Here is a 26,135-nt window from a genome sequence, read left to right as displayed (position 1 = left end):
CGCGTCCTGTAAGGGCCGATGTGCCTAAAGCCAGAAGAAGGGTAGAGAGAGAAACCTGATGAGTGCATCCCCCCTACCAGATGTGAACAAGAGCCTCTGCATAAAACGAATGGCATCAAAGCTGACACCGAATTTCTCATCAGTCGCCTACTGTGGCTGGGTATAAAAAGGAGCTGGCTAATTTTTATGGGCATTAATAAACCCTGGCGCGGTAGTTATGCATGTTCATAAAGGGCTAATCAAATTTTATGCTTCGGGGTATAAGCAGATCACCTATGGGACTGAGGAAGGGCATGGATGGCTGTGCATCCTGCGCCTACAGCACCGCACGACTGGCAGGTTAGAAGCTCGGTGTGTGTGCGTGCATGTGCACGTGCACGTGCACATGGTGGGAGGGATAGGTGGGTATATGGTAAGTCCCAGGAGAGGGACCAGCTGAAGCCATATGGATCCCTTTTCTGGTGGGAGGTGGACTCCTACCTGAAGAAGGGTCCACCTTGGCTGCTAGCAGCAGGTGCAGGCCATACCTGGGGGTGGTTTTGTTTCCGTCCTGCCACGACAGTGAGCATACGGGCCGGAGGGGACTTTCACCCCAGCACAGCCAGTCTTTTTGCCATGCAGTTGAGCACAAGAGGCACTGGGATTTTTTACGGGGGCCAAGATGCTGCCGAGTATGGGGGAAGCTGAGCAGTGATGTGATTGCCGTAAACTGCACATCTCCAAGCCGTTGCTGGCACCTCTCAAAACACGCTCCCATATTAATAAGCATGAGAGCGCATCACTCATTAAGTAGCTCTGGCCTCCAGAGACAGCAGGCGTCGGCAAGCTAACGAGGCGGAGCATAAATGAAAGCTACCCTGCCCCCCACTCCGCCTGACAGGTGATTAATCGCCTGTGACGGCCTGACACAATGTTCCCCGCTAACGGAGAAAGGCGGTGGCAGGATCCTTGCATCCTTGCTCCCTTTCCCAGACTCCACCTGGATTCCCTAACTCGAGGCTGCTGAGAAGCCACTTCTCCGACCTCGCACGCGTGCTTTGGGTGGTGGCTTGAGCGGGGGTCCTTTGAGTCAGAGCAGGAGGGAAGCATCCCCTGCAGGCACGCGGGCCAGAGCAGCAGCTCCGTCCCTGACTCTTGCCTCGGATGTCTCCTCTCTTTAGCCCCCTGCCAACCTCTGGAGCCCCTGGGCTCCCAGCTGCCACTTGCAGTTTGCATTCGCAGTCCCTCCAGGACCGGGCGATGGACGATGCTGTCGATGCTCCCCGTGCTGGGGAGAGAAGGCTGCGTTGGGTTGGGGAGCTGGTGGCCAAACGAGGGGTGCCAGCTGTGGTCTGCCAAGGAAGCACCGGTGTCAGGACTTGAGCACAACTCATCCAACTGAGCGGCTGCCCTGTCTCTGCGCAGGGCCACTGGGCTGGGGGTCTCTCAGGGCAATTTGCAGAGGGCAGTTCTCACCCGAGGTCCCACTGGGCAGCCTAGGCTCGGAGGGGAGCCGTGGGGCTATGGGGTGACTGGCTGCTCGGGAGGGCTCAGCCGGTCTCAGACTTTGCCTCTTGGTTCCTCCTCTGAGATCCCGAGGTTGGGCAGCGCTGAGGTGAGCTGGGACGCTCGCTGAACGGCATCCTGCAGAGACGGCCCCGAGCTGCAGAGCTCAGACCTGGAACTGGATCTGCCCAGCGTTTGAGGGCGAATGATGGGGTGGGGGTTCACACAGGGCTCGGTCCTGAAGACTTCTCAGGTGAAAGTATCTGCAGTGCTGGCTTGACTTTTCCTTGCTTTTGACAACTCCAAGCAGAAGTTTGGGCGTGGGGTATTTTATTGCTGGCAGAGATGCTACCAGCGGCCTCTGCTGCCAAGCTCACTGCTAGGAAGGACACGGTGGGTGGCAGTGTCACCTCCTCATTTACACCTGGTCGCTTTGTCACATCCACTGATGACATCAGGGTTGACGTCATAGGGTCCTCCTTGGTCATCAGTGAGGGCTGATGCTGGGACTTCCAGAGCTAAAGCGCTGAACTAATACAGCTGGAGCAAGAGGTCCCAGCCCACCAGTGTCCAGCTAGAGCAGAGCGCTGTCTCTCTCCGACCCGGAGGGCAGATTCCTATTTCACAGCGAGGGTTGCCCAAACGGCAGTTTCCTGGTTGCGTACAGTTTGTGGCACTTGTACACAGTCTGTGTCCACACGGCTACTGAGCGTGCAGGGCAGGCTACAGGCCGGTCAGGCAGATAGAGGAGGGGGGCTCCCGTGTTTCCGCACCAAAAGCTGAGTCCTTAGGGCCCTCTGTGCTCACCCAGGCAGTGGGAGGTGCAGGTTATAGGCCCCTTGAATGAGAGTGGATTTGAAGATACATGTCTTTGATGTTCCAGCACAGCGTGCTAGGTGCCAAGCCACAGGGCAGGTATTGTTGTGGCCTCTCTAGCGCTCCTTTTGAAACCAGTTCCCTGCACTGCCAAGAGAGGCAGATATGTGGGAACAGGAGGAAGAGAGCAGATGGCACTGGATGATGCACAGTGGTGGCACTGGATGATGTACAGTGGTGGCACTGGATGATGTACAGTGGTGGCACTGGGTGATGCACAGTGGTGGCACTGGATGATGTACAGTGGTGGCGCTGGATGATGTACAGTGGTGGCGCTGGATGATGTACAGTGGTGGCGCTGGATGATGTACAGTGGTGGCACTGGGTGATGCACAGTGGTGGCGCTGGATGATGTACAGTGGTGGCGCTGGATGATGTACAGTGGTGGCTCTGGATGATACACAGTGGTGGCGCTGGATGATGCACAGTGGTGGCGCTGGATGATGTACAGTGGTGGCGCTGGGTGATGCACCAGGCTACAGCCTGGGGGGCCAAGACATTGTGCTGGGCTGTCAGAAATAGATTCAAATCCCTTCCCGGTGACAGGGACTAGACGCTTCAGCCTCCTGTTCCTTACCACTCAGCTGCTGGGTGGTTTTGGGACTTATCCTGCCTGGCCAGAGCACAGATTAACATGGATGATCAGGAGCTGCGCGATGACCGTGTGGCCACGGTGCGGGTGAAAGAGCATTGCAGCGTGTCTCTAAAGGCCAAAGACAGCAGTTAGACAGCTGGCAGACTGGTTTGTTGGGGCAGGTAAAGTGAAACAGGATTCAGCCTCGACTAGGTTGCTTAGGTTTGAGATGGGTCCAGTGTGGATGGGGTCGGAGACATCAGGACTGTGATGTTCCCAGGTGCTTGGGTGCCTCCGTTCTCCATCTCTAAAAGGGGGGCAACAATCTCTGTCTGTCTCGTCTGTACCAACTGGAAGCTCTTCTAGTGGGGCCTGTCTTTGGGGAATGGGTTTGTACCGTGCCAATCCTGGGCTCCGGTCTGGGTAGGCAGGGGACAGCCCAGCTAGAGTAGTCATAATATGTCCAAAAGCACAGTCCCGCGGATCTCGTTCCCCGGAGGAGAAAGAGGCATTACTGCTGAGACGGGGAGGCAAAAAGAGGTTGCCGCAGAACTATCCCCCTGTATCTTTTCTCCTGAGTGGGAGTGGATGTGGGCCTTGCACCTATTATCTCCGATAGCATCAGGAAGGGCAGGCAGCTATATATAGCATTGCTTCTCAAGGAGGAGCGGAGGTTCGGCTTAGCAAGTACCTGTCTGCAAAGCATTTAGCTGTTTCTGCGGAAACCCATTGTCTTGGAAGTGTAAGATTTATGTCTCCCTCAGCCAAAGGCGGCTTTCCAGCCAGGATTAACATAAAAGGTATTTTGTCTTTAATATGTAAATGCCGCAGCCTGACAGGAGAGAGTCGTTCTTCGCAAGGTGAGGCTCAGTGAGCTGTTTGATCAGGACACCGTTCTTGGGATTAGCTCCTTTTAGACAGCGGCTAATCTTTTTCCAGCCACGGCAGATTGGTGGGGCGGGAGGGGGGGAGATGGTGGAGCCAGGGGGTGTTGGAGCCAGATCCATTTTAATGACCTTTCGGAGGGGATTGACGCCTCGCTGGATGGATGGAGCGGTGCTGTTCGCCTCCCGGATCGGTGCACGGCACCCGGCGGTGGGGTTCGGCTTTGGGAATGGGCCTCTCGTGGCACCTCAGTTATCTTTGCCACCAAAAGTGCAGCTGCCGGGGTTGTGACAAGCGGCAGAAAACAGAGAGAGCTGAAAGGAGGGGTCTTCTGCTGCACTCCCCCTCTCGCGTGGGCGCCAGGATCTTGGTGGGGCTCTGTCACAAAAATAAAATCTAAACACCACTTCTTGGGTCCTGCTTGCAATTGAGGGAGAGGAGGAGGACAGAGGCACCTGGCTCTCTCTCACGTGCCGAGCACAACCTCTCTTCCACTGTAAGCGTGAGCGCGCCGGCATTTTGAGGCTTCCCGGGCAGCTCGGTGGCCAAAACGAGCGAACGCTGGCTTGAGACTCGAGACCTGGCTTCTGTTCCCAGTTCTGCCACTGGCTGCTTGGCTGTCCTAAGGCCTTCCTTGTGCCTCGCTTCCCCCAAGATCCAAACAAGGATAAAAAGCTGACCACCTCTGTAAAGTTGGGGGAGAGCTACTGATGAAAAGCCCCCATGAAAGCTAGACGTTGCTTTTACCCAGCATGTCAGCTGCAAGCCGTTGGCTAGCTACGACGGTCTAAAATGCCCACTGTGTCCTAAGGCAGACAAGGTTTTTTTGGGTAAATCCAATATTTTTTCTTAGGTCCACTAAAATAGTTGGAAAAATTCTTCTGCGCAAGCTTTAGGGTACAAACACCCTTCTTCAGGCAGAGGAAGCCGGCCCATTGGGTCCAGCAACACTCAAACCCCAGAAAAAAATGAAGGTATTTCACTCGAACTTCTGACAATCAGGAACGAGAACGCGGCTCTAAGTCTGCCCTTCCTGACCGATAACTCGATGTACCCATCAAAGACAGTCTCTGCAGTTTTGAACTGCCCGTGCAGATAAAGCTCACCTTCGGGAAATAAGACACATGACCAGTCATCATGCAGCATCTCCCTGCTAAAGCTAAGCTTGTGCTTGGGGGAAGCTGTGCTGAGATACCTGCACCTATTTTCCACGAGCTTCTTGCACAGGCATGACTCCAGACTTTCTGAAGTTAGCAGCTCTTTTCCCCCTGCTTTTTACAGCTCTTCTCTCTCACGGCAAGGATGCCATACTCATCAATAGCCCAGAGACGATGTTGCAACCAGATTCAAAAAGTGCAGCTGCTGCCCAAAGGGGCCTTGCCAGCTCCCGCTGATGATGGGTCCCATCGCAAGAACACCCCCCCCGCCATAGCACACCCACTGCCGCAACCGTCAGAAATGATCACTGTAGCGAGGCACCGTCTCTTAACACTCACAGGCCTCTTTCCTCTGGTCCAGCACAGGGCTGGGGATGGGCAGGCAGAGAGAGGACTTCAGATCCCCCCTCCAAGGGGACAGGGCCCTTTCTTTGCATCACAATCTCAATTCCAGTCAAGCCCTCCACCACTTGGCACAGCTATGCCTAGCATGCATAATACCCAGAGATGATTGCCCACTCCGGGAGGCGGGCAGGCGATGGAGGAAAGATTGAAGGTTGCGTCGACGTGATCCTTAGCACTTGCTTTTCCCAGTTTTCAGAGGTTCAAAGGGTGGCTGACACGACGGGACAACCCGAGCGCCGTGTTCATGACGTTTTTTTGTCAGGCAGTACTTGCATCAAAGGCTCTTCTCGCCTCTGACAGAGCTGGGGTCTGCGGGGAAGCTGGGGGTTCATTATCTGAAATGGTGCTGCGGCGCTTGCAACTTAAAGGGGCGCGGGATTTGTGCCAGGGGTTGTACGGCGTAAAGCATTGTCGGTGTTCGGGGAGATCAATGGGCAGCTACGCCCGCCATCCCATCGAAGCCACTTCATTTAACAATCACACCGTGACCTTTTCATTCTGGAGCGTGTCTGCAGAGCGAGGTTTTATATATATATTTTTGCTCCAGTGAAAGGCAAGAGATAATTAATCTTGGGTGCCGGAATCTGAAAAATTAATGAGAGTGGCTTTAATCCCATCCGAGCTGTAAAATAATGGGCCGCGTAGAGAAGCTTTTGCCATCTGATGGGCTCGGCGATGACTGGGAAGATGCAACGTGCTTCTCCTGTTCTTTGCCTTTTGAAGTCCCGGTGATTTTTTTTTTTGAGGGGTTTACGTCACAGATTGAGTGCCTTGACAAGTGGGTTTCGGGCGGGGGCAGGGGGAATGAAAAGGATCTGCTTTCATATCTTCAGCATGATCTGGAGCTTGCAAAGCCTCGTTAGTTTTGACGCTAGTTGCCAAAGACGAGGGAGAGCAAAAGATTCCCCTTGTCCTCCCACCCATAATTTCCTTTTCATCCGAGTTTTGTTCCATCGGGCCGCGATAACCATCGCTCAAGGCTGAAGGCTGCTCTCACTGGATTGGTACTGGACTGCAAAGGCTTTTGATTTTGCATTTGTTGGTTGGACTCCAACCTGGCGAGGCTGCGAGGGGAAAACTCTTTCTGTTGGATGACCCTGATAGGTGCAGAAGGGGCGGGGAGGAGTCTTTTCCAGTTCCTGATTGGTTGCTGGCTACATCATGCTTGCAAAGAAGTCCCTGGTCCCTTCTAGTTGGCTGGTGTTAATGGCTTTCTCGAGAACGGCGGATAGCTTGCTTTGACTGGGGAGAGTTCACTTGCAGGGTGCGCACCAGGGAAGTTCAGTCCATGCTGTTCCCGTTCTGGGGAGGCGTTGCCCCCCAGGGATGCCCCACTAGCACAGCATCCACCATGCAGGACAGGCAAAGTCTGCTCCAGATCACAGAACCATAGAAATGAGGGTGTGAAGGGACTTCAGGAGGTCACATCTAGTCCACGCCTCTGCTCAAAGCAGGATCAGCCCCAGCTACCTCATCCCAGCCAGGGCTTTGTCTAGCCAGGTCTTAAAAACCTCCAAGAATGGAGAATCCACCAGCTCTCTGTTCCAGTGTGAGAAAGTTTTTCCTAATATCCAACCTAAACCTCCCTTGTTGCAACATGAACCCGTTGCTCCTTCACCACTGAGGACAGTCCAGCTCCATCCTCTTTGCAACCCTCTGCAGGGACTTGAAGGCTGCTATTCAGCCCCCCTCAGTCTTCCCTCTGCAGACCAAATAAGCTCATTTCTCTCAGCCTCCCCTCATGTACCCCAGACCCTGAACCATTTTGGTTACCCTCCGCTGGATGGGCGGATGGGAAGCTCTGAGCAGATGGGAGGCTTTGAGCTGAAAGCCCAGAAGACCCAAGAGCTGCTGTCCTCACTGCTGAATCTGGGCAGGGGATCCAGTGCAAAGCCCAGGTGGGCTCAGCTGCCACCCAGCACCCATGCAGACATGCCCATGCTTTCTGCTGTCTGCCATGGTCCCTTCAGCCACCGGCACCTTCCCGGGGTGCATCCACCCCTTGCTGATAAAGCTGCAGCAGTGGGACTGCACATGGCTGCTGGAAACCGTGCGGAGAGAAATGCTCTGGCTACTTCCCTGGGGTGGCTCTTGTCTGTCACCAGGAAGGCTGGGGGCAGATGTGGCCTAGGCTAGGGAAGGCGTAATTAATGGAAAGTAGGGTGGTGGGGCTCAATTTCTGAGCTGTGGAGACCCAGGTGTTTGCATTTTGTGGGAGGAAAGATTAAGTTACTTATTCTCTCCCTAACATCAGAGTCATCCAGATAGTAATTATTCCCACCCTCCCACTCAATGGCCTCCTGATGCACGGATGTTACCTTATTTTCCTTTATGAATGGCAGCTGCTACTTAATACAGATTGAAATATCTTGTCTTTGTTTTGCTGCATCAAAGTGGCTCTCTCCTGTTTGCTTAATTAAGCAGCCTGGCACTAAGAAACAAGCATCTCCTGTTTAGTTCATGATGATATTCTGCACCTGGGCAGAGGCCGTGGGGTACCAGTCTCTTGACTGCTAGCCACGTCCTTGAATGATCAGACATGGGCATCTCGAGGAAGCCACTGAACGTATGGCCATCTTCACCGATGCCAGGGTGGCATGAAGGAGAAATCAATGTAAAGGGTGCAAAAGGGAGTGGAAGAGAAGTGGAGTGAAGGAAGATGGCTGGGAGAGAGGAAGAGAGAGAAGGTGGGGTAGGAAAGGAAATGGAAGAGAGAGATGGAGGAGTGCTTGGAAAAGTGAGACCGTATTCATTACCCTGAACATAAGCTGCGGGTCCAGGCAATTACAAGTTACATCTTGCCCTTTAAACCGTGCCCCTCCCGGCCGACTTCCCCGCTCCATCCCCACATTCGGACGGCAAGACAAGAGAAACGCAGGCCTTACCTAGCGTGACCTCAGACTGCATAGGCATGGAGAGGGCAGGGTGCTTGACTTCACAGCTGAAGAGCGCCTCATTGTCTATCTGCGGGTTAAGTGTCCACATGAGCATGGCCCGCACCTCCACGGTGCCGTCGCTGATGGGGATGTGCGTGTGGTGGAAGTAGTAGATGGGCTCCGTGTTGGGGACCCACCGCGGGAACTCCAAGCTCACCACAGTCTCTGGGATGATCTCCGTGGCTGGGCTGAAGAGAAGTCCCGGGTCGGCGGTGAGGCTCTTGAAGGGGTCCTCAGTGTACGGCCGCCCCCCCCGCTCCTCCACGTCCAGGAGGGACAGGGACTTCTGCATCTTGGTGTCGTCCAGGTCGCGGTTCAGCAGGTTGCGGGGAGCTCGGCCGTCTTGCAACCCGGCAGCGCTGGCCGGAGGCTCCACGAGGGGCACCACCTCTAGGAGCTCCCCGTCTCTCTTGAAGTACACCTGGAGGGGCAGAGAGAGAGCGCCATGGGCTCCTGCCACCCGCTGCGTTGCCCAGACCATCCTCTCTGCGCTAGCCAAGACGCCCCCCACCTCCCCGGTGTGCTGGGACCCCCAGGAGAGACCAGTCAGGCCAAGCACTGTCCTGGAGGAAGGACAACTCTGCTGCTGCCTTCATCCATTAGACAGACGTCCCTAGAGACCGGAGGTGTCTATGCCCACACGTGCAAGGCTCTCTTTGGGATGCCCGTGGGGCTGTGACCTGCAGGGAAACTCCCTGTGGGACGAAGCCTTCAGCTGCTCCCTCTCAACACCCAACCGAGGTGTGATGTCCCCTGGCTTATGCTGGGAGAGACGCTCCGATGGCTGCTCGTGCCTTCAGCCATCCACGGATCCCCGGGAACCCAACGGCTTATGTCAGAGTGGTTGCAAAACACGGCGAGGAGCTGAAAGAGGCACGGGTGAGAGTCGGACCGAGGCTGTATTAGCTTCCATCTTTCTGCTCCACCTCGTGCTCTTGCAGCACAGGCCAGAAATCAGCTCCATCAGGATGAGCTCAGCTGGGACCAGAACTGGTTCCCACCAACTTCCTGGTCCTAGGTGCTGGCAGCTCAAAGGAACAGCCCTAGCAGAACCAGTCCCTAAAGCCGCTGCTCTGTACTACCCACAGTGACTTTCAGGTACACCCAGACCTGCCAGGGGGACAGGGACAGCTGCGATGGAAACTTGGACAGGTCAAGAGGCTGGCAGACAGGACGTTTTTCTGGGCTAGGACCGAATTTGAGTCTGGGAGGCAGCCAGCATGAAATAAAGTACTGAAATAGCAGTAAGCCCCCACGCTACTCACTGCTTTTCTGTCCTGGGCTGCCTCACTGGCACCGGGACAGAAAATGCACGCGCAAAGTGGGATGTACAAGAGAGAGAAGCAGAGAGGCACGTGCATCTATTGTGTCAGCGAGCAGCCGAGCCCCCAAGTGGCGTGTGTGTATGAAACACAGGAGTGTGAATGGTTGTGTCACAGACTAAGAAAGTGCGCGTGTGTGAGAGAGAGCGGACATAAGAATCCGAGCGTGGTAGTGATAAGGTGAGCGTGAGCGGAAGAACAGGCTGAAGTGTGTATGTGAGAGGAAGCAAGTGAGTGTGCAGAGCCAGCAGGGGATGTGAAGCACGCTGAGTGTGATAGTGAGGGCTTGTGTGTGCAGGAGGGTAGGGGAGGGCGTCTGCCCGAGGCAGTCTGGGGGTGAAGGTGATGGTGCAGCTGCCTCTATGCTGCACCCCTTCTCACACACTCGGTCTCTCTGGTCCACCTCCAGCAGCTGCTTGTGGCAGGACTCTCTCCCCCAGGCCACTGGGGCCCTGATCCTTTAGACACTACTGGAAAGCAAGGAATACAAACGACGGAGGTATGGCTGAAGGTGAGGAAGTGTGTGCGCGCGTGTGTGTGTGTGTGTCTGTTCACGCATGCATGCAGGTTGTCTCTGAAGGTGCGTGCACAAGTGTGAAGGCATGTGCATCTGCCTGTCTAAGGTGTGTGCACACACATGTGTGAGGGAACATGTGAGGGTGAGTGTGCCTGAGCAAAGGAAGGGGGGTGTCAGCAGGGAAGGTGTCAGCGCGCCGGGGTGAGGGGCAGGTCTGAGTACTGGGAGTTCAGCATGAAAATCCCTTGCAGACACAATGCCTGCGTAGGGCTTTGCGAAGCCTCGCTAAAGCAGGATTGTATTCCATTTCAAAGAGCTCCTTTCAAGTCTCTGAAGTCGCGGTGCAATGTAAAGGCGGCGGGACTGTTTGGTGATAAGTGTTTTAAAAATAGCAAAATATTTTTATTTAAATGCCTTAAACATCAGCCTGAACGCGCAGAAACACCTCCCGAGCCTTTGAAAGAGAAAGGAACCCCATTGGCCTCCTGCTTATGTTTACTTAAAGGAAAATCATTCAGGAAATAAGTTCAGAGGCTGCCTTGAAAGAAGAGAAAGCCTGCTGAAGGCAGCCCCTGATGCAGGGAAATATCTCCCATTTAACCGCATTGTTCTGGGTTCCCAGAAGGCTGGGGAAGAAAAGGACCTCTCAGTGTGGACGTGGACAGATGTGCACGCATGCCCTGGAGTGATCTGTAAACCCAAGCCAATTACATAGGGATCAGGGACAGACAGATGTGCAGCTACCCTGGGATAACTCATCACACAGGTCGCCGTCGCAGTGCCTGGCTGCTGCGTGGTAGGAGAGCAAGGAACAGTCACCGTGCCTTTTGCAAACGCTGCTTTGGGATGAGCAGGGATGGATAAAACAAAACCGGTGCAACTTGCACCAGTGATTCTTTGAAGGATACGGGTGGAGTTACCCCAGTTGAGAAGTACCTGAGGCTGGTGGGCCCAGCTCCAGAGCCCCAGCGCCCTCCCATTCAGCACCGCTGCTCCTAACTACCCAGCACCCTCCACATGCCCACCTCTGCCCTAATCCATACCCTTAATCCACCCCCCTCTGCTACCCTGTGTCTCTCAAGCAGCTGGGAAATGGGAGGGCATACCAATGACAGCACTGCCCCCCCCAGCAGAGGCAGGGCACAGACCCGATGCCTGGGCCGCCTCTGCACCAATGCCCCGCTCCCGAAACCACGCTGCCCTAGGCGAGGCAGCAGGCACCGCTCTGCATCACAGCCTTCAGCAGCCGTCGCCGGGCTCTGGCCTGGTTTTTCCAGGAGAGGGCAGCAGCTCCACCTGTTCTCTGCAACAGGAGCATTTTTGCTGCTGGCTTGTGATGCTTGGCTTTGCTTGCTGTTCGAGGGGAAACAGGAGTGGCTTTCAGTGAAGACCCTGCCCCTGCACCGCAGGCCCCCGGCCCCTTGCTCTCCCACTCCCGTGCTCCCCCCACGTGCTGCTCCGCCGATGCCTCTCAGTCGAGACCTCAGCCCCCTCGGCTCCTCCAGCCCCAAGCCCTTTCCAGCGGCTCTGCTTGGGCCCATCGATCCTGACCCGCACCCTCCCACGACCCCCTTGCAATGCAGCTCTGCCTCCCTCCCTGCTTTCAGCCTGTGCTACCCCCACGACTGCCTGCTCTGAGCCACTCTCCGTAGGGAACGGAGGCATCTCTGGTGGTTTCCACCTGGACTGGACCCCAGAGCTTTGGCTGGGATGATCTACTTGGGGCTGGTCCTGCTTGGAGCAGGAGGCTGGACTAGATGTGACCTCCTGAGGTCCCTTCCCACCCTCGTTTTCTGTGGTTTTATGATTCAGTGGATGTGCCTGCCCTCAGTGCTCCTCCTTTCAGGAGCATTATCCCCTTTCACCAGCCAGCCTGTGCACAGCTGGCTTGGGCTGGAGGATGCAGGTGCTGGTGGTGGTCTAATCGCCATCCATGCACGTGAAATGGGAGTGTCCCTTTGGCCTGCAGGTAATTCCCGATTTCAACCTGTGCTGGCAATGCCGCTCCCCAGGCACTCTCTAGCAACCCCCCAGGGCATGCACGCTCACCCATGCTCAGCCTGGGCATAGCCCAGAGGGCTGGGGAGATGGAGGGCTGGGCAGGCAGACATCCTTGGCCATGCTGGGTAAGAAACAGTGGCCGCAGGGTCCCCGGTGCACACTCACCAGTGGGGCAGGCTTGCCCCCAGAGACGATGCAGACCAAGGTGAAGTTCTGTGGCTCATAGCGGCTGAAAGGGGCTGGCGTGTCTGCGGCGATGACTGAGATAGAGGTGGGAGGAGCTGTCGGGGAGAAAGACAGGGTGAGTGACCTGGTAATGTGCCCCGAGCCCCAGCAGACAGATTGTACAAGTCCTGTCCCCAGAGCGTCACCGGCTGAGACAGCGGCCGGGCCCTACAACGATGAAGATGGAGAAGAGACACGCCATATACCTGTATGTCACACGTACACCCACATACGTGCCCCAGGGCAACACACTCATGTGCGGAGATATTCCCCAACACACACGCACCCACTGCAGCATGGCACTGGTCCACCCAAACCCTCAGACACATGGGGCACGTCACGCACCTCTGTGCAAAGCACATTTGCAGCGCCGCCCTGCACACCCGCACGTCCCATGGACACACGTACAACAAGCACCGTCCCCATGTGCGCTGTGCCCATGCACACCCCCCAGGCTCCCTCGCTCCGTCCTCACCCCCCACGCCTGTTCCGCACACCCGCCCGCCCCCAGTCCTGCTGCTGAGCAGGTGTTTGCAGCGTGTGCAATTAGTCAAGTTCATGGGCAAATAGCAGTTTGCAGTCGTACAGCCAGTGACACATCCCAGCCTGCTCCAAGAGGGATGCGACTGCCTCCCCCACCGTTACCGTATTACTCAAACGTGTGAGTCACTGCATCGCGGCAAATGTCTCCCCCCTTCCCCACAGCTCCTTGACAGGCAGCTCCAAACAGCCCCCATGGCTCAGCCCTATGGGGTCCTAGGACCCTCAGACGTGGGCTCCAACGTGCTTCGGCTAATGTGGGGCCTTTGGGGTCGCGGGGGCCATCTTCCAAGTGCTTGTCCCAGGGCACCTCCTCTCCCTCGAATGTCTGAAACCAGTGTACAAAGAAAAAGCACCGTGCGCTTCAGGGTATTTTTTTTTTAAAGTTATTTTTAAAGCCCCTCTTGGGAGTTTTGGCAATGTGGCTCTTGCGTTTTGGACACTTAGGGTTAAGCGGCAACGCACAGCAGCCTCTTCTGACCAAGGATCTCACAGATGCTAACAGTGAAATTGTCTCAGGGAGGTTGGGGGTGCTATTAATGCCCATTTACAGCTGGGAATGTGGAGGCCCACAGGAGGGTTAATGAGCAGTGCCTCATTCTCCTCTCCTGCTGTTCTTGCCTCCTACACCCCAATGTGGCTTTCTCTCTTGGGACTGTGAGCTGCCTGGCCACAGGCAATGGTCTCTCCTCTCTGCTGATGTAAACTGGTATCAATGGAAAGCCATTGCTTTGCATCTGCTGCGGAGCTGTCTCTGCTCCTGTGTATGAGCTAGACCTGGAACCCAGTGGATGCGACACTAATGTGCACAATAAGTTGCCCCACTGAAGCCGATGGAGTTACAGATATGTAAGGCTTACACCCCAACCAAAGACACATTTTGCAAACTCCCCCAGACTTTGCAGCTCGGTCAAGATGGGTTGTGAGCTTTGCAGCATGGTGCTACCTCTCAAACGGGCTGAACCCCAACCCAATGCTGTCGGACTTGGAAAACTTTTGGACATGGGTCCTCTTCCAGCTTCAACCAGGATGACTTGAGCAAGTGTCTGACAGCAATAGTGCTGTAGCCCCAACGTGCTTCCTGTGGCTACCTGACACCTAGGGTTTGCACCATTAAAGTCACTGCCCATCGCCACCCGGCACCTAGACGTACGTTCCCTGCGTCTCTCTGATACGCTCATGCAATCCAATTAATCTCATTACATGTGGGCAATACTGCATGATGCCCTCACCCCCCTGTTTCCGCATCCTCCAGGCGACAGGAGGTGCCAGGTAAAATGCCAGGCACCAGAGCAGAAGAGGAGCAGGGGGACCGAAAGCTGAGCCGGACTCTGATGTCTGCGGAAGAAGGGCCCTCCCGTCTCCCAGAAAAAAATCCCATGAAAGGGAACACAATAAAAGCCCAGCAGATCGGCAGCCTCAGCCAGAGGGAATTAAAGAAAACAGGGGAGGGGGGGAAAAAAAAAAGCAACAAGCCTCTGGTTTATGTGAAAATTAAATATTGAACTGAGCAGTAACAGCAGCCGAGCCCGGGCCCGTAAATGACAGGAGAGATAAACACAAACTGCCGTCTCTGTTCAGCAGCAATGCCTCCTTTTATGTTTCAGCTGCTCGGCGGGGAGCTCAGCCCCTGTGCTGCAGGGTCCTAATTCCCCGCGCAGGTGTCTCCTCCTGCCTGTTAATCACAGCAGCAGGATCCGCGGGGAGAAAGCTTTGTGCAAGGGCACGTGAGCTGCTCGGGCCTCCCAGCCCGACCTGTTGGCAGCCGCGGTCTATGCTGTTAGCCTGGGCAGGGACAGAGGTCTCAAGGGCACTGTCCAGCCTGGAGGAGGTGATGGCCTTGCTGCTCCTTCATCCAGGTGTCCCCTGGCGGCATGTGCCACTTCTGTGCCGGGACGTGAAGACAACAGCCACGTATCGTGGGCCAACACACAGCCTGCACGAACCTGGCTCTGATGCCCGCTGCGGGCAGGGTGCACCGAAGCTTGATGATATCTTAAGTTAAAACGGCTGCAAAAACACCCACCTCAGTGACCTCGATTTGACCCCAGCCCTGATGTCTATGAAATCTATGAAATAATACAGGCTTGGCTCATGGTGTGAAAAGCAGGGATTAGGGCACTGGCTTCATCCAGCACCAGGAGGGAGGTATTACTGAAGACACAATACAGGCAGCCTGGATTGGAAACAGCGGACCGCTAGCGCTCCGCTTGATGGGGTGGCAATCCCTGACTGGTAGGGAAGGCTCACTCGTGCCCTCGAAGTGGGCTGATAGTGATTTGTGATCGGTGGCACGAGACCACCAGAGCCCCCTGATTGGTAGTGCGGGACCGCCAGTGCTCCCTAGTCAGTACCACAAGACGACCGCTGGTCTCTGGTTGGTGGTACCAAGACTGCAGGTGACGCAGCTTCGTGCTTCTTCACGCAGGGCGCAGTCCTTGGGTCCTTGGCGCAGCCTTGCTTGGTTGGGAGGTCGGCCCGAATGAAAACGAAGAGGTGGTGCTCAGCCTGCCAGGCCCTGGAGGAGTCCCTGAAGGCCAAAAGCTGTTAATAATCCTGCCCCATTGCAGAATACGCCACGGGCCTGCAAGCTGGTAGTGCTGGCACAGGGCTGATCCTCAGCTGGCACCAACCAGAGCAACTCCACCATTGTCAATGGGACAGTCTCCACCTCGAAGCAAACACTGACTGCTAAGCTGCTGAATGCAGCCACCCTGCGCCTCACCTGCTGGAAATCAGCAGGGCTCCACTGACGCGAACGCCGTTGTGCGAGTTTGCATCAAGCAACTCTGGCTCCGGTACATATTGCTCTGATAGAGGCCTCGGTAGCTGGATTTCCGGAGAGGCAGCCATTTGCTCCAGCAAAGATGCACCTGATTTCAAAGGCTTCTAGTTTTCTCACCGTCCTAATAAAATAATTTAGCAAGCACAAAACCAGAATACAAATGGTTCTGCGCAGCACTCTCCTGATCGGTGTCTCCTGTGCTTTACTTTGATTTTTAAAGAGCCGCCAGTATGATGCCTCATTGTTTTCGCAGCATAAGGAGAGCTAATCTATTCACCCTTGGCCATGTGCTGACTTCTCCGTGATTCAGTGCTCCTGTTCCACATCAGGCACTTGCAGTGTGGGAAGCTTCCTCGGTTCGTACCGACAAAGATTTTCTGCTCCGCTTGTCTCCTGAAAAATGTGTGATTTCCCAGAGTAGGGCCTCCCCCCTGAGTGTTTAGCTGGGTTCATTGCAGATGTGAATGTGTTTTGATTGCCCTAGACAAACAAGAGGTCCGGTTATTATTTATAACCCAGTGTCTCTCTTTGGATTGGCATTGTCCCAGGCTGATTAAATACAGTCCCTTGCATAATAGGCCTGTAATCCCAGATGGGGCCACAGCAGTAATAATACATGATAGGACATTTGGAGCAAGGCCGTGATGAATCAAATTTCTTGCATATGTGGGAAGAATTCAAACCATATCTCAGTCTCCTGGTTGCCAAATTGACCCTGTGAATATCCCTGATGCAGTCACTCTCATGTACCGGAGAGCCGTCCGAGCCAGGACAGCTGGCTTCTGCGTTGGCAGCTTTCTGCAAGCTCCTTCACCGCTGTATTTTGTCTGTGTAGCTGCAGACACTGCACTTGGCTCCATTTAAAGTCGACAGAAGATGCATGAATCCACTGATCTTCAGTGCATGCGAGCCGGTATCCTCCAGCCTCAGGTGTGGGACTTACTTACCAAGGGCTGTTATCTCCCCCTTGCCACAAGCTTCGGACCAAATGAAACAACACCACTTTCCATCCCGGTATCATTGCCGCAGCATCACGCGTGGCTCGAAGCACCCTCCGTCCACCTGTCCCATGAGCTCCTCTCCCGTCTGTCTCTCCGGGCCGCCTTGGTGAGCAAAGTGCATCAGCTGCCAAAAGCAAATGGATGGGAACCAGGAGGGGGCTCGTTGGCTGGAAGCAGCAGCAGGTGGAAGCTCCCCTTCCCTTGTAGGTCGTTATCAGCCTTGATGAGATTGGGGCTTTGAGGTTTCCAACAAATTGCTCTCCGAGGAGGCGCAGCAGCAAACGCAAGCTCGTTAAGAACGTATGCAAATCGCAGAACATGCAAATACCCAGCAGATGCAACTGGTGGAGAAGGTGCCGGCACCTCTGAACAGAGGGAGGAGGCATGAGACATAGGGAAGGAGAAGCAGCAATGGGGGCTTGGTTGGCACAGATGAGTTGAGGAGGCTCCAGGCAGCAGATGAGGAAGCCAAGAGAGGAAGCGTCTTGCAATTATCCTGATGCCTCTGTAACCCGGGCAGTACTCCAAGAGGTCCCCCCTCTCCAGTTGAAGGGATCAAAGCAGGTGCACAAGCGCTGTGGGAGGTGTAGGGACTCTCCTCCCCCTATAGAGCAGAGCCAGACCACCAATGGGGACTTAACCATGTTCCTTTTAATACTGGGAACATAACAGGCATAACTCAGAGGGTATAGGGGACATGCCCCAAGGAGGCAGGATTCAACAAAGGTTAGACACTTACAATCATTGACAAAAAACAGGGTTAACAAAATATTAAATACAAACAGCAGAACAAACGATATGGGTTGGTGAAATATAAAAAGGCACAAGCTGCAAAATGTCAAATGACAAGGAAACATAGGGCCTTGGTACCTGGAGGGGGATAAAGGGGGGAAGAACACAAGGGCCCCTTTCCACTGCAAGAAGATTTGCTTCTTGTTAGCTCACTCACCCCAAGTCACCTCAGCTGGGACTTGAACCCATGTAGTAGGCAGGATCGCTGCCACACAGCCACTTCTGGTGGCACTGCTCCAGCCTGCAAGGGGTCTTGACCTTCCCGGAGCCCCAGCCTCACGTTGAGCTGCCTGGCCTCTGACTGGAGGAGCTGGAAGCAGAGCTGGGAACCTCTCAGGTTGCTGCACGGATCCAGGCTGGAGCGGGGGAGCCTCTCCTGGGGGATCCTGGAGCCCGGCGGGGGCCTCTCCTGCCGGCTGCACGCCACGCTGCTGAGGGTCCCACTGCTGCCTGCAGGCCCTGCTCTTTCAGGCTCTCCCGGGGCACTGCTCCTGCCCCGCTGGCTCAGCTCTTGCCAGCTCTGTGAAGCTCCTTCCTTCTTGTCCCTCGCTGGTCTCTCCTGAGTCAGCCCATGCTGCCCCTTTTATCCCCCTCCAGGTGACCCAAGGGGCCAATCAGGACACTGGGGGGGGTGGTGAGTCTCTGGGGCCTGATTGGTGCGGAAAGGGAATCCCAAGTCCTCCAATCATCTTTTGCCCTTTCAAAACCCTTGGGCTCGGTCACTGCCAGCTAGCCCGTCACGTCTCCAACGGAACGAAAGCCACCTTGTTTCCTTGGTGCTGTGGGTTGGAGCCCATGTGAGCAGATGCCCCGTCATTTCCCAGGTGCCCGACAGGCAGAAAGGGGCTTGATCAGCATAGTTCATTGGTGAAGCATCCATTGGAAGTAATGGGCAGTCCAGAAGGTCAAATCCAGAAGGTCCCTCTGCAGCCAGATGGAGCTTGGCATCTTGCAGGGACCCAGGGATGCCCTGGGAGCAAGTGTACATGTCAAAGCAGTCCATGCCAGGGCTGGAGGACACCCCTTGAATTCAGGGCCTCAAGTCTGTACTGGTGGGTGCCAGCATGAGCCTTCCCATATCCCCATAGCCCCACAGTTTGGATTGCCTCATTTGCTTTCCCTTATATTTTCCCCTGACCCTCCAAAGACTCGAGTCATCATGACCCAGGCTGCAACCGGAGGGCAGATACAACAGCAAGGGACTGGAAGGGGGCTCCTTAGTCATTGAGTTCAGTCTCGTGCATTCACAGGCAACCGTGAACCTAAAGAAGCCCCCAAATCACTGCTTCAAGCCCTTGCTCCTTTCCTATTACCCCAGGTATACATGCTCATAGTGATGCTTGACGTGCTCACGGAACCACTCGGAAACTGCGGCGATGGGCACGGGAAGGCCTGAACAGGCAAGAACTCATCCTGGCAGCTGCGTCGCAGCACCGTGCTAATTAAATGACATGCCAAGGTGTGCGCGTGCTCCTGGGAGATAACACGTGTGCCTGGGCAAGCGTTTTGCCCCCTGCTGTTGTCGCACCCAGGGAGGTGCATTATCTCCCACGCCAATGAGCCTCCCGTGATGCCTTGCATTCGTGTCGTGGCTCTCCCTCCCCCTCCACCGGCATGGCCTCATCTCCCCCAAAACAGAGCTAAGCACGTTCCCTCATCTCTCCTGACAACGCTCCCCTTCTAGCATTTCCCTCCGCGGATGTAAGTGCTGCAGAGGTAGCACCCCCTCTCCGATGCCATGCCTGCATTTAAGTGCCTAACTCAGATTCTGCACAGCCTCCCAAAAACTAGGTGATTCTGTCGCAGCAGGAACGGAGGGGGCGGTGGTTTCAAATGGATGGAGCAGAGAAAAACTCTGCGAAGGGTTTTCCCTTCCACTAATGCCGGCAGTTTCATTCCACTCCAAATATCTCCCTTGGGAAGGGCTTGGCCTGGTGAGAAGTAGCAAACTCAGGACGATTTGGCCGGGTGGCTGGCATGGCGCGGGTGGCAGAGGCTCAGACCCGGAGCCATGGGGCACAGGCTGCCGATCCTAGAGCCAAAGCAGCCAGCAGAGATGCCCCAAACTCTGTGGGTTCAGAGGATGGACCGGACTGACCACGATCAACTGGCGCTCGACTTTTCCAGAGTGATTTGCCCAGTCGGTGAGACCTGGAAGTGGGGAGGAGGAACCCTGCGCCCCTCCACTGGGAGCCCTCACACACCGGGCACGAGTGGCTCTGCAAACTGCACAGCGTTGAAGATCACAGGAGAGATGATTTGCCATTTCCTCTCTTCTTTGCCAGCTCGTGAGCTCCCCTGGAGTAGGGTGGGGGTGGAAATGCAGAATCCACCCACGTTCCCAACTTCTGGAGAGCAGCTAGTCTGTCACTGCGTTAATCCTAAGGGAAATCGTCTTCCCAACAAAAAGCTTGTGGGATTATAAGGGCTATAGCATCAGCAAGAAAGAATACCGTGGGGATCTCCACAAAGTCCACTTGCCACAAAGACTTTGCTGAGGTTGCAGGTGCAGCCGCTGGCATCAGAAGCCTGGCCTCTGTCCATGAGGACCGGGAAGTGGGTGCTGAGATGATATCCTGGCTACGAGTGACTGCAGAGCTCCCACGTTCCAGAGCAAAAAAGTTTCCCCTTCCTGCCTGGGACTGGAAGCCAGGTAAAGAGACAGACAGGTTTGTTTCTGTGACGTCTTTAGTGACTCAGGCAATAGGGAAATCCATGGCAGCCTGGAAGCACCATAAAGCACAGCCTGTTCATAGGACCATGATGCTGTCTTCTGCATGGCTTCTGAAGCAGGGGGTGCAGGTCCTTACTGCGAGGGAGAAAACTGAATTAAGACTTGCCACTTGTGGCAGGGTGGCGAGGCGGGGTCTGATTCACAAGACCAGTTCTTATTACTGGCGATACCGCCTCCATCTTTCTAAGTGGGACTTTGGCATCCCCACAGCAGAGCCCACTGCGGGATGCTGAGGATGCACGCTCAATGAGGCTGCTGATTCTGCTGGACCAACTTAGATGCCTTCCTCCAGGCATTTCCTAGTGGCTGGATCTATCGAACCTGCCCCTGGCCAGGCAAAACCTCTGTATTCGGGGGAAACGGAAAGGTCCTGCCACATGACAGCTGGTGGGAAGGAGGGTCTCCAAGCAGAGAACTCCGTTCATCTCCAGGAACAACAGCACTGTCGCAGAGAGCAGTCACTTTGGAATAAAAGCCACTCTTCTCCTTTCTGATGGACAACAGAAGCTCACCGCCCAAGAGGAGACGTTCAAAGCTGCCTCCTTTGGGACCATCTGCCCTCACCCCTCACCAAACCTGGTGTGGCAGGGGCTCCTCAGTGAGCCTGCAGCTCTCAGGAGGACAAGACTGCAATCTCTCCCGAAGGTGACGTGGGAGATGGATGGGTGGTGGCAATGCACAGGACATACAGATACCAGTGTGGGGAGGAGGCATGAGAGTTTCCAGTAACCCGACTGCTCTAGCCTCTCGCCTGCCCTGGCTGTGGAGGAGCTGCCCTGTGGATGATCTGCACCAGTTTAACGTTGCAGCCAAACCTGGTTTGATTCCCTTTGTTTCCATTTAAGCAAGAATGAAATGGAAGCACCACGTGATTCCTCCAAGGAGCACTAGGAGTGACTGCTTATATTACAGTAGTGACAAGAGGCCTAGATGGCTCTGTATGCAGCCATCCCAGCAGACATGACAACCAACCCATCAAGGCAGAACTCATCCAAAGCTCTTAAATGTGGGGCAGTTCACAAGAAGGCACCACAGCCTTCATATGCCCATGCTCTACCTTACCTCAGGTCAGGCACAGCAGAGAGCAGGAGGTCTAAGAAGCTCTTCCAGGCTGCGATTTCCAGGAAACCAATGCAGAAATTCAGTTTGATCCACCGCCAGCATAAATCTGCATTGCTTCTCTGGCATCAGAGGAGCTACCCTCATTTATTCCAGCGTGAGGATCGGGTCCCCGGTGTGTTGTCAAAACAGGCGTTTCTCCTGTACCCGGCGAATCCCAGACAGGTTCTAATAAGAGACTCCAGGCAGCGCAGTTTCTTGTCAGCAATTAGCACTGGCCATATGGGAGCAGGGAAATTATGCCGTCACCTGGGACTGGTGACAAGTGCTACAGTGCAGCCTTCATCACGTGACTGCCTGGCCCCTTGCTGCCTGCTCCTCTTGCTTCACTCCCTTACAACCCCCCCACCCCATGCACCTGTGCGCCACAGACCGCAAAGTCACTTATCACATGCAATTAGAGGTCCTGTCTGGAGGAAGGAAACTTTACCTAATGCCAAGAGCAGTGAATTTCGAACCAGCCTGGAGGGAGTTGTAAAGCATCTCTGCTGACCTAAGACTTGTCAGGTTTTAATTATGCAGCTATTGGCCTTACTTGCAATGGACTTGGAGAGTGAAAGTCATTCCCACCTACTGGGAAATCCTTCCTTTTTGTGTCTCTGCAGAAGAAACGCTGATCAGAAAGGAGAAATGTTGCTCTCTGTACACTCCTGACAAGGAAGGAAGTAAAGGAAAGGGCTAACAATCTCCTAACTCCGTAATCTGTTGTAATGCCCCCCTTCTATTTTCCTCTTATGGAAGAAAGGTGGTTTAGACACAGGAGGAGAAGTCAAGACATTAGGGCCCTGCTCTTGTCTTGCCTGCAAACTGCATCACCCTGGCATTGTGCAAAAGGCGTGACGGTCTACGACAGCAATCGGATATTGCAGCCTTCGAAGAAAGGCCAGCACCTGATGCTGCAAAGGAAAGAAAATGAAAGCCATAATGTACCTACTCAACAGTGCAATATTGTACATGGAGGAAAAATTCCTCCTTCTTCCCTGTGGGTGATCATTTTATGCCCTGAAGCATAAGATTTGATTGCCCTTATTATCTTAGCTTGCATAGCTACAAATGTTATTAGTGGTCATAAAATTATTCAGGCCTTCTTTAAATCCAGCTACAGAATTGACCACCTATGGTAGCAAATCCCACAGGTTGACTACACACAGCATTAAAGGAGTAGTTCCTTTTATTGGTTCTGAATTTACTGCTTCTTAATTTCATTTCGGCGGTTTGTCTGCTCTTAATATTCTGGGGAAGGGGTAAGTAAGGGGCAGATCATTTTTTGTAATGTGCTCCGTAGCTTTAATGATATTTGCTCATGTTCTTCTCCTGCTAATGAATATTTTGTCCCCCTTCTGCAAGCGAAGAGCCCTCAAAGCCAGGTGCTGTATTTTTGGGCCCGTGTAACTAGCTTCAGTCAAGGGTGCAGGAGCCTTTGAGAGTCAGAGGTGTTAAAAAAAAAATCTGGTCATCACTGCCATAGCAAACCAGCACATTACAGCAAGTTAAAAGGGATAGAGACTTACTGGGCCTCAGCTGCTTCATGGTGAGTGCATCAACATGTGCCTCTTTTAAGTGCACTTAGCCTTAAATCACCATTTTTAAGGTACATTAAGGGTGTGAGACACATACCCTTCATGCACCTTAAAAATGGCAATTTTAGGCTAAATTTGATACCTGCATAAAGTAGGTATCAAATTTAGGTGCAACTAGCTAAGCTGCACTAGTGCATGTGTAGACATGCTAATGTGCATTAATTAACACAGTGTATGTCAGTGGATACATGCAGAGTTAATGGGCATTAGTTCATCTGCAGGTGCACTAATGCAACGTAGTTATTTGCACCAAAATTTAATGCGCCATAATGCATATTAGTGTATCTATGTGTAGACATGTGCCTAAATCACCTTAATGCACCTTAAGCAAAGGTGCATTAACGTTAGATGTGCGTAAATACCCATGTAGACATGCCGGTAACCGTCTGTTGGCTGGTTCTTACCCCACGGTAAGTGAAAGCTAAACCATAGTGGATTAGCTTGGTTTCACCAAGGGGTAAAGCCATCTTGCTTCAGCTTCTAGGGTGAGCTTGGGCACATGGAGAGGTACCAAAGATGCTCCTGCCCCATTTGAACTCCTTCCGCAGGTTTTTAGGTCAGGACTTTTTAATCCCATGTCCTCTCACAGCCTGCATGATTGTTAGGGGCACCTCGTTATCTTCAGATGGCCCCTATGAGGAGGGGAGGCTGTGGCTGCTGCACGGGTGGCATTCAGTGTTGGCTTTGCACAGCAGTGCATCAGTGTTGCCTCCCAAGGACACTGGTGACTTGAGAGGATCAGGTTCGCTGAATTCGAGCTGCTGTCAATGCCAAGGCCGCGCCACCCCGCAGCGTTCGACCCGTCACGTGGGCACTCTGAGTCCTGCAGGGTTTTGCCGGCGGCGCAAGGAACCCCGGTGAGGCAGTGCTATTGGAAAACGGTCTCTCCAAATGTCTATCATCACGGCCCCCCTCTCCATCACAGGCCTCTCCAGCAGGGACGTGGAGCCTGGGCTATCGACATGCATGAGGTAGCAACTTTTAAGATGCTGGCTGAAGTCTAAACACATGGTAAAAACCCGATATGTTCCGTCCCAGTGCCTCAGCAATAAAGCTGCTTTGCGGACCCCCCTCTCTCCCCGCTGCAGAGGATTATTCTCTCAGCAGGGCCTCTTAATTCACTCCAGAGAGGCATGTATGTTTAAAGCTGCAAAAAGTGAACGTGAGGCAGAGCCTGGAAGGTTTGGTGGGGAGGGGGGAGGTTGTTTTTGCTGGTGTTTTTTTTTTAAATTTTAGTAGATGCTGCGGGGCTACTCTACATGCTAAGTGGCTTTTCTTCTGGTAATTAGCCAGCACCCCCAAGCTGGAAGAGGTAAAGAGGGGATGGAAGGAAGGCAGGAAGGGGAAAAAGGGTGGGGATGGGAGACAGGGAAGGGAGGAAGAGGCTGGGAGGAGGCATCTGGGGTGCCTCAATCAGGGACAATGTGGCCTTGAGAAAGGTGAGTTCCTGATGTCCCTTCCAGCCCCATGATACTAGGAAAGCCTTGGAAAGCTGGCTGGGCTGGATGGGTGCATGATGGCTTTCTCCTGGCAGGGCTGAGAGGAAGGCAGGCTGTGCCCACCCAAGGGATTGTCTGTCCTGAACTCAGCAGCAGGTAAAGTGTCCCAGCGTCAACCCCGCTGCAGGTTTTGCAGGCAGTTGTCATGAAAAGTGCATCAGCAGAGCTGGGAGACAAGGGCCAGGATGCGTCAGAGGCTGGGTGCTTGCTGCTTGTCCGGCCGCAGGATGGAGGAACGTAGCAGCGTGATGAATGGCACAGATGGGCAGCAAAAGCCCTTTCCCCAGAGTCCCTGTATGTCTTGAGCCTTTACAGACTGGCCCTGCAGAACTGGCCCCCGTTGCACGGACACGAGGAGCCTCCCCTTGATTCGGTGCTCCTACCATCCACCCCCTGACTGCACGGCCCCTGTTAGAGGTGTCCCTCGAGAGGTAGAAGGACTCTGCCTTCATTCCCTGATCCCAGACGAGCTTGCAGCACTAGCGATTAGAGGACAAGCAATCACTTGCCTTGCAACATAAGGGCATTCGATTCAATCTGGAAATCATCCCGGGTCAAGAGATGGAAACCCTGACCCGTTGAAGGCCAGGGGAGTTTATTGGTGGCTTCCAGTGAGCCGGTTAAGTGCAATTAGCTGGTAGATGGTGCAGAATGGGTCAGCTCTTGGAACGGCACTCACGCTTTCAGTCGAGATGGTCCTGAGCGGCCCAAACAGGGCCAACTGCTCACAACCCGTTGCCAGTTCTGGACCCTGGCTCCCGTGCCCCACTGCCCTCCAGCAGGGATGCGATTTTGTTTCCGAGCTATACGTGGGGTTAGACAATACAGTGTCCTGCAAAGGTACTCAGCCTGCCTTGGGTACTGGAAACAGGATCGGTGCTTCTCAGCATGGAAGGAGTGGCACACTAACACCGCTACCCTGCTGCTGGGACCTGAGCTGGCTGGGGTCTCTCTTGTCGCATTGCTTTTCTACAAGACAGTGCTCTCATCAGGGCCCTATTGGGATAGTATCTGAGCGCTTCCCAGCAGCCCTTGGCAGCTGTCTTGTAGCTGTGGGAAGATAAGTGAGTTACCCACGAGCACTTGGAAAACCTGTGACAGAGCCAGGAGTTGCTTCCAGACCTTGCAGTACCCAGGCTACTGCCAGCATTAGTTGACCATCCCCTTGTCTCTTATTTAATTTGCAGCCATCCCTTGGACGTGCCACTATAATGCTGCCGCTCACCCCCTCGGCATTCCCCTTGTCCTCGTGGAAGGAGGGGGCTCCTGCTAGATTGGGAGATAGCAACGGGCCCCTCAGAAAGAGAGCTGCGATTTCTGAGGCCTTTTCAGAATGGAAAGGCCTATCTCCAAAGCCTCCAGTTAATGACATCCTTTGGTCTGGCCCTGGCAGGCTCGGCGGAAATGAATCATTCCTCATTGTGCTGCAGCTGCCAGCTAGATCTGTGCTGCGGGCCCCCAGCCAGCGGTGAGGCTGGAGGGCACGTGAGGAGATGGAAGTTTTCGAAGCATCGTTCTCCAGCAAACGCTAATTGGCCATGCTTTCCAGGACAGGGACACTTCCAAAGGCCCAAGCAGCGGCTCGTACCTGCTGCAAGGCTCAGGCGTGGACAGCGCGTGCTACGCAAGCCCATCAGGACAAGCGCTTAACATGGTGACGAGCAACCTGTTGAGCGCTATCATTGCCAGCGACGTGATTACT

The 26,135-nt window shown here is 54.3% G+C and overlaps 1 protein-coding gene across 1 annotated transcript in view; it reads right to left on the bottom strand.

The window, feature by feature from the left end:
- The window catches only part of IGSF21 (immunoglobin superfamily member 21), a 172,409-nt gene that overhangs the window by 59,733 nt on the left and 86,541 nt on the right, over positions 1-26,135 (bottom strand). The window contains exons 4-5 of the mRNA XM_019541724.1: positions 12,324-12,439; positions 8,268-8,739 (exon numbers count right to left, since the gene is read on the bottom strand). Coding sequence (XP_019397269.1) covers positions 8,268-8,739; positions 12,324-12,439 — 588 coding nt within the window. The remainder of the gene's footprint in view (positions 1-8,267; positions 8,740-12,323; positions 12,440-26,135) is intronic.

The sequence above is a fragment of the Crocodylus porosus genome, unplaced genomic scaffold (genome assembly GCF_001723895.1).
Source record: "Crocodylus porosus isolate Cpor-Errol unplaced genomic scaffold, CroPor_comp1, whole genome shotgun sequence".
NCBI lineage: Eukaryota > Metazoa > Chordata > Crocodylia > Crocodylidae > Crocodylus > Crocodylus porosus.
Note: the sequence above shows the minus strand (reverse complement) of the source record. Positions and strands in the feature narration are given on the sequence as shown.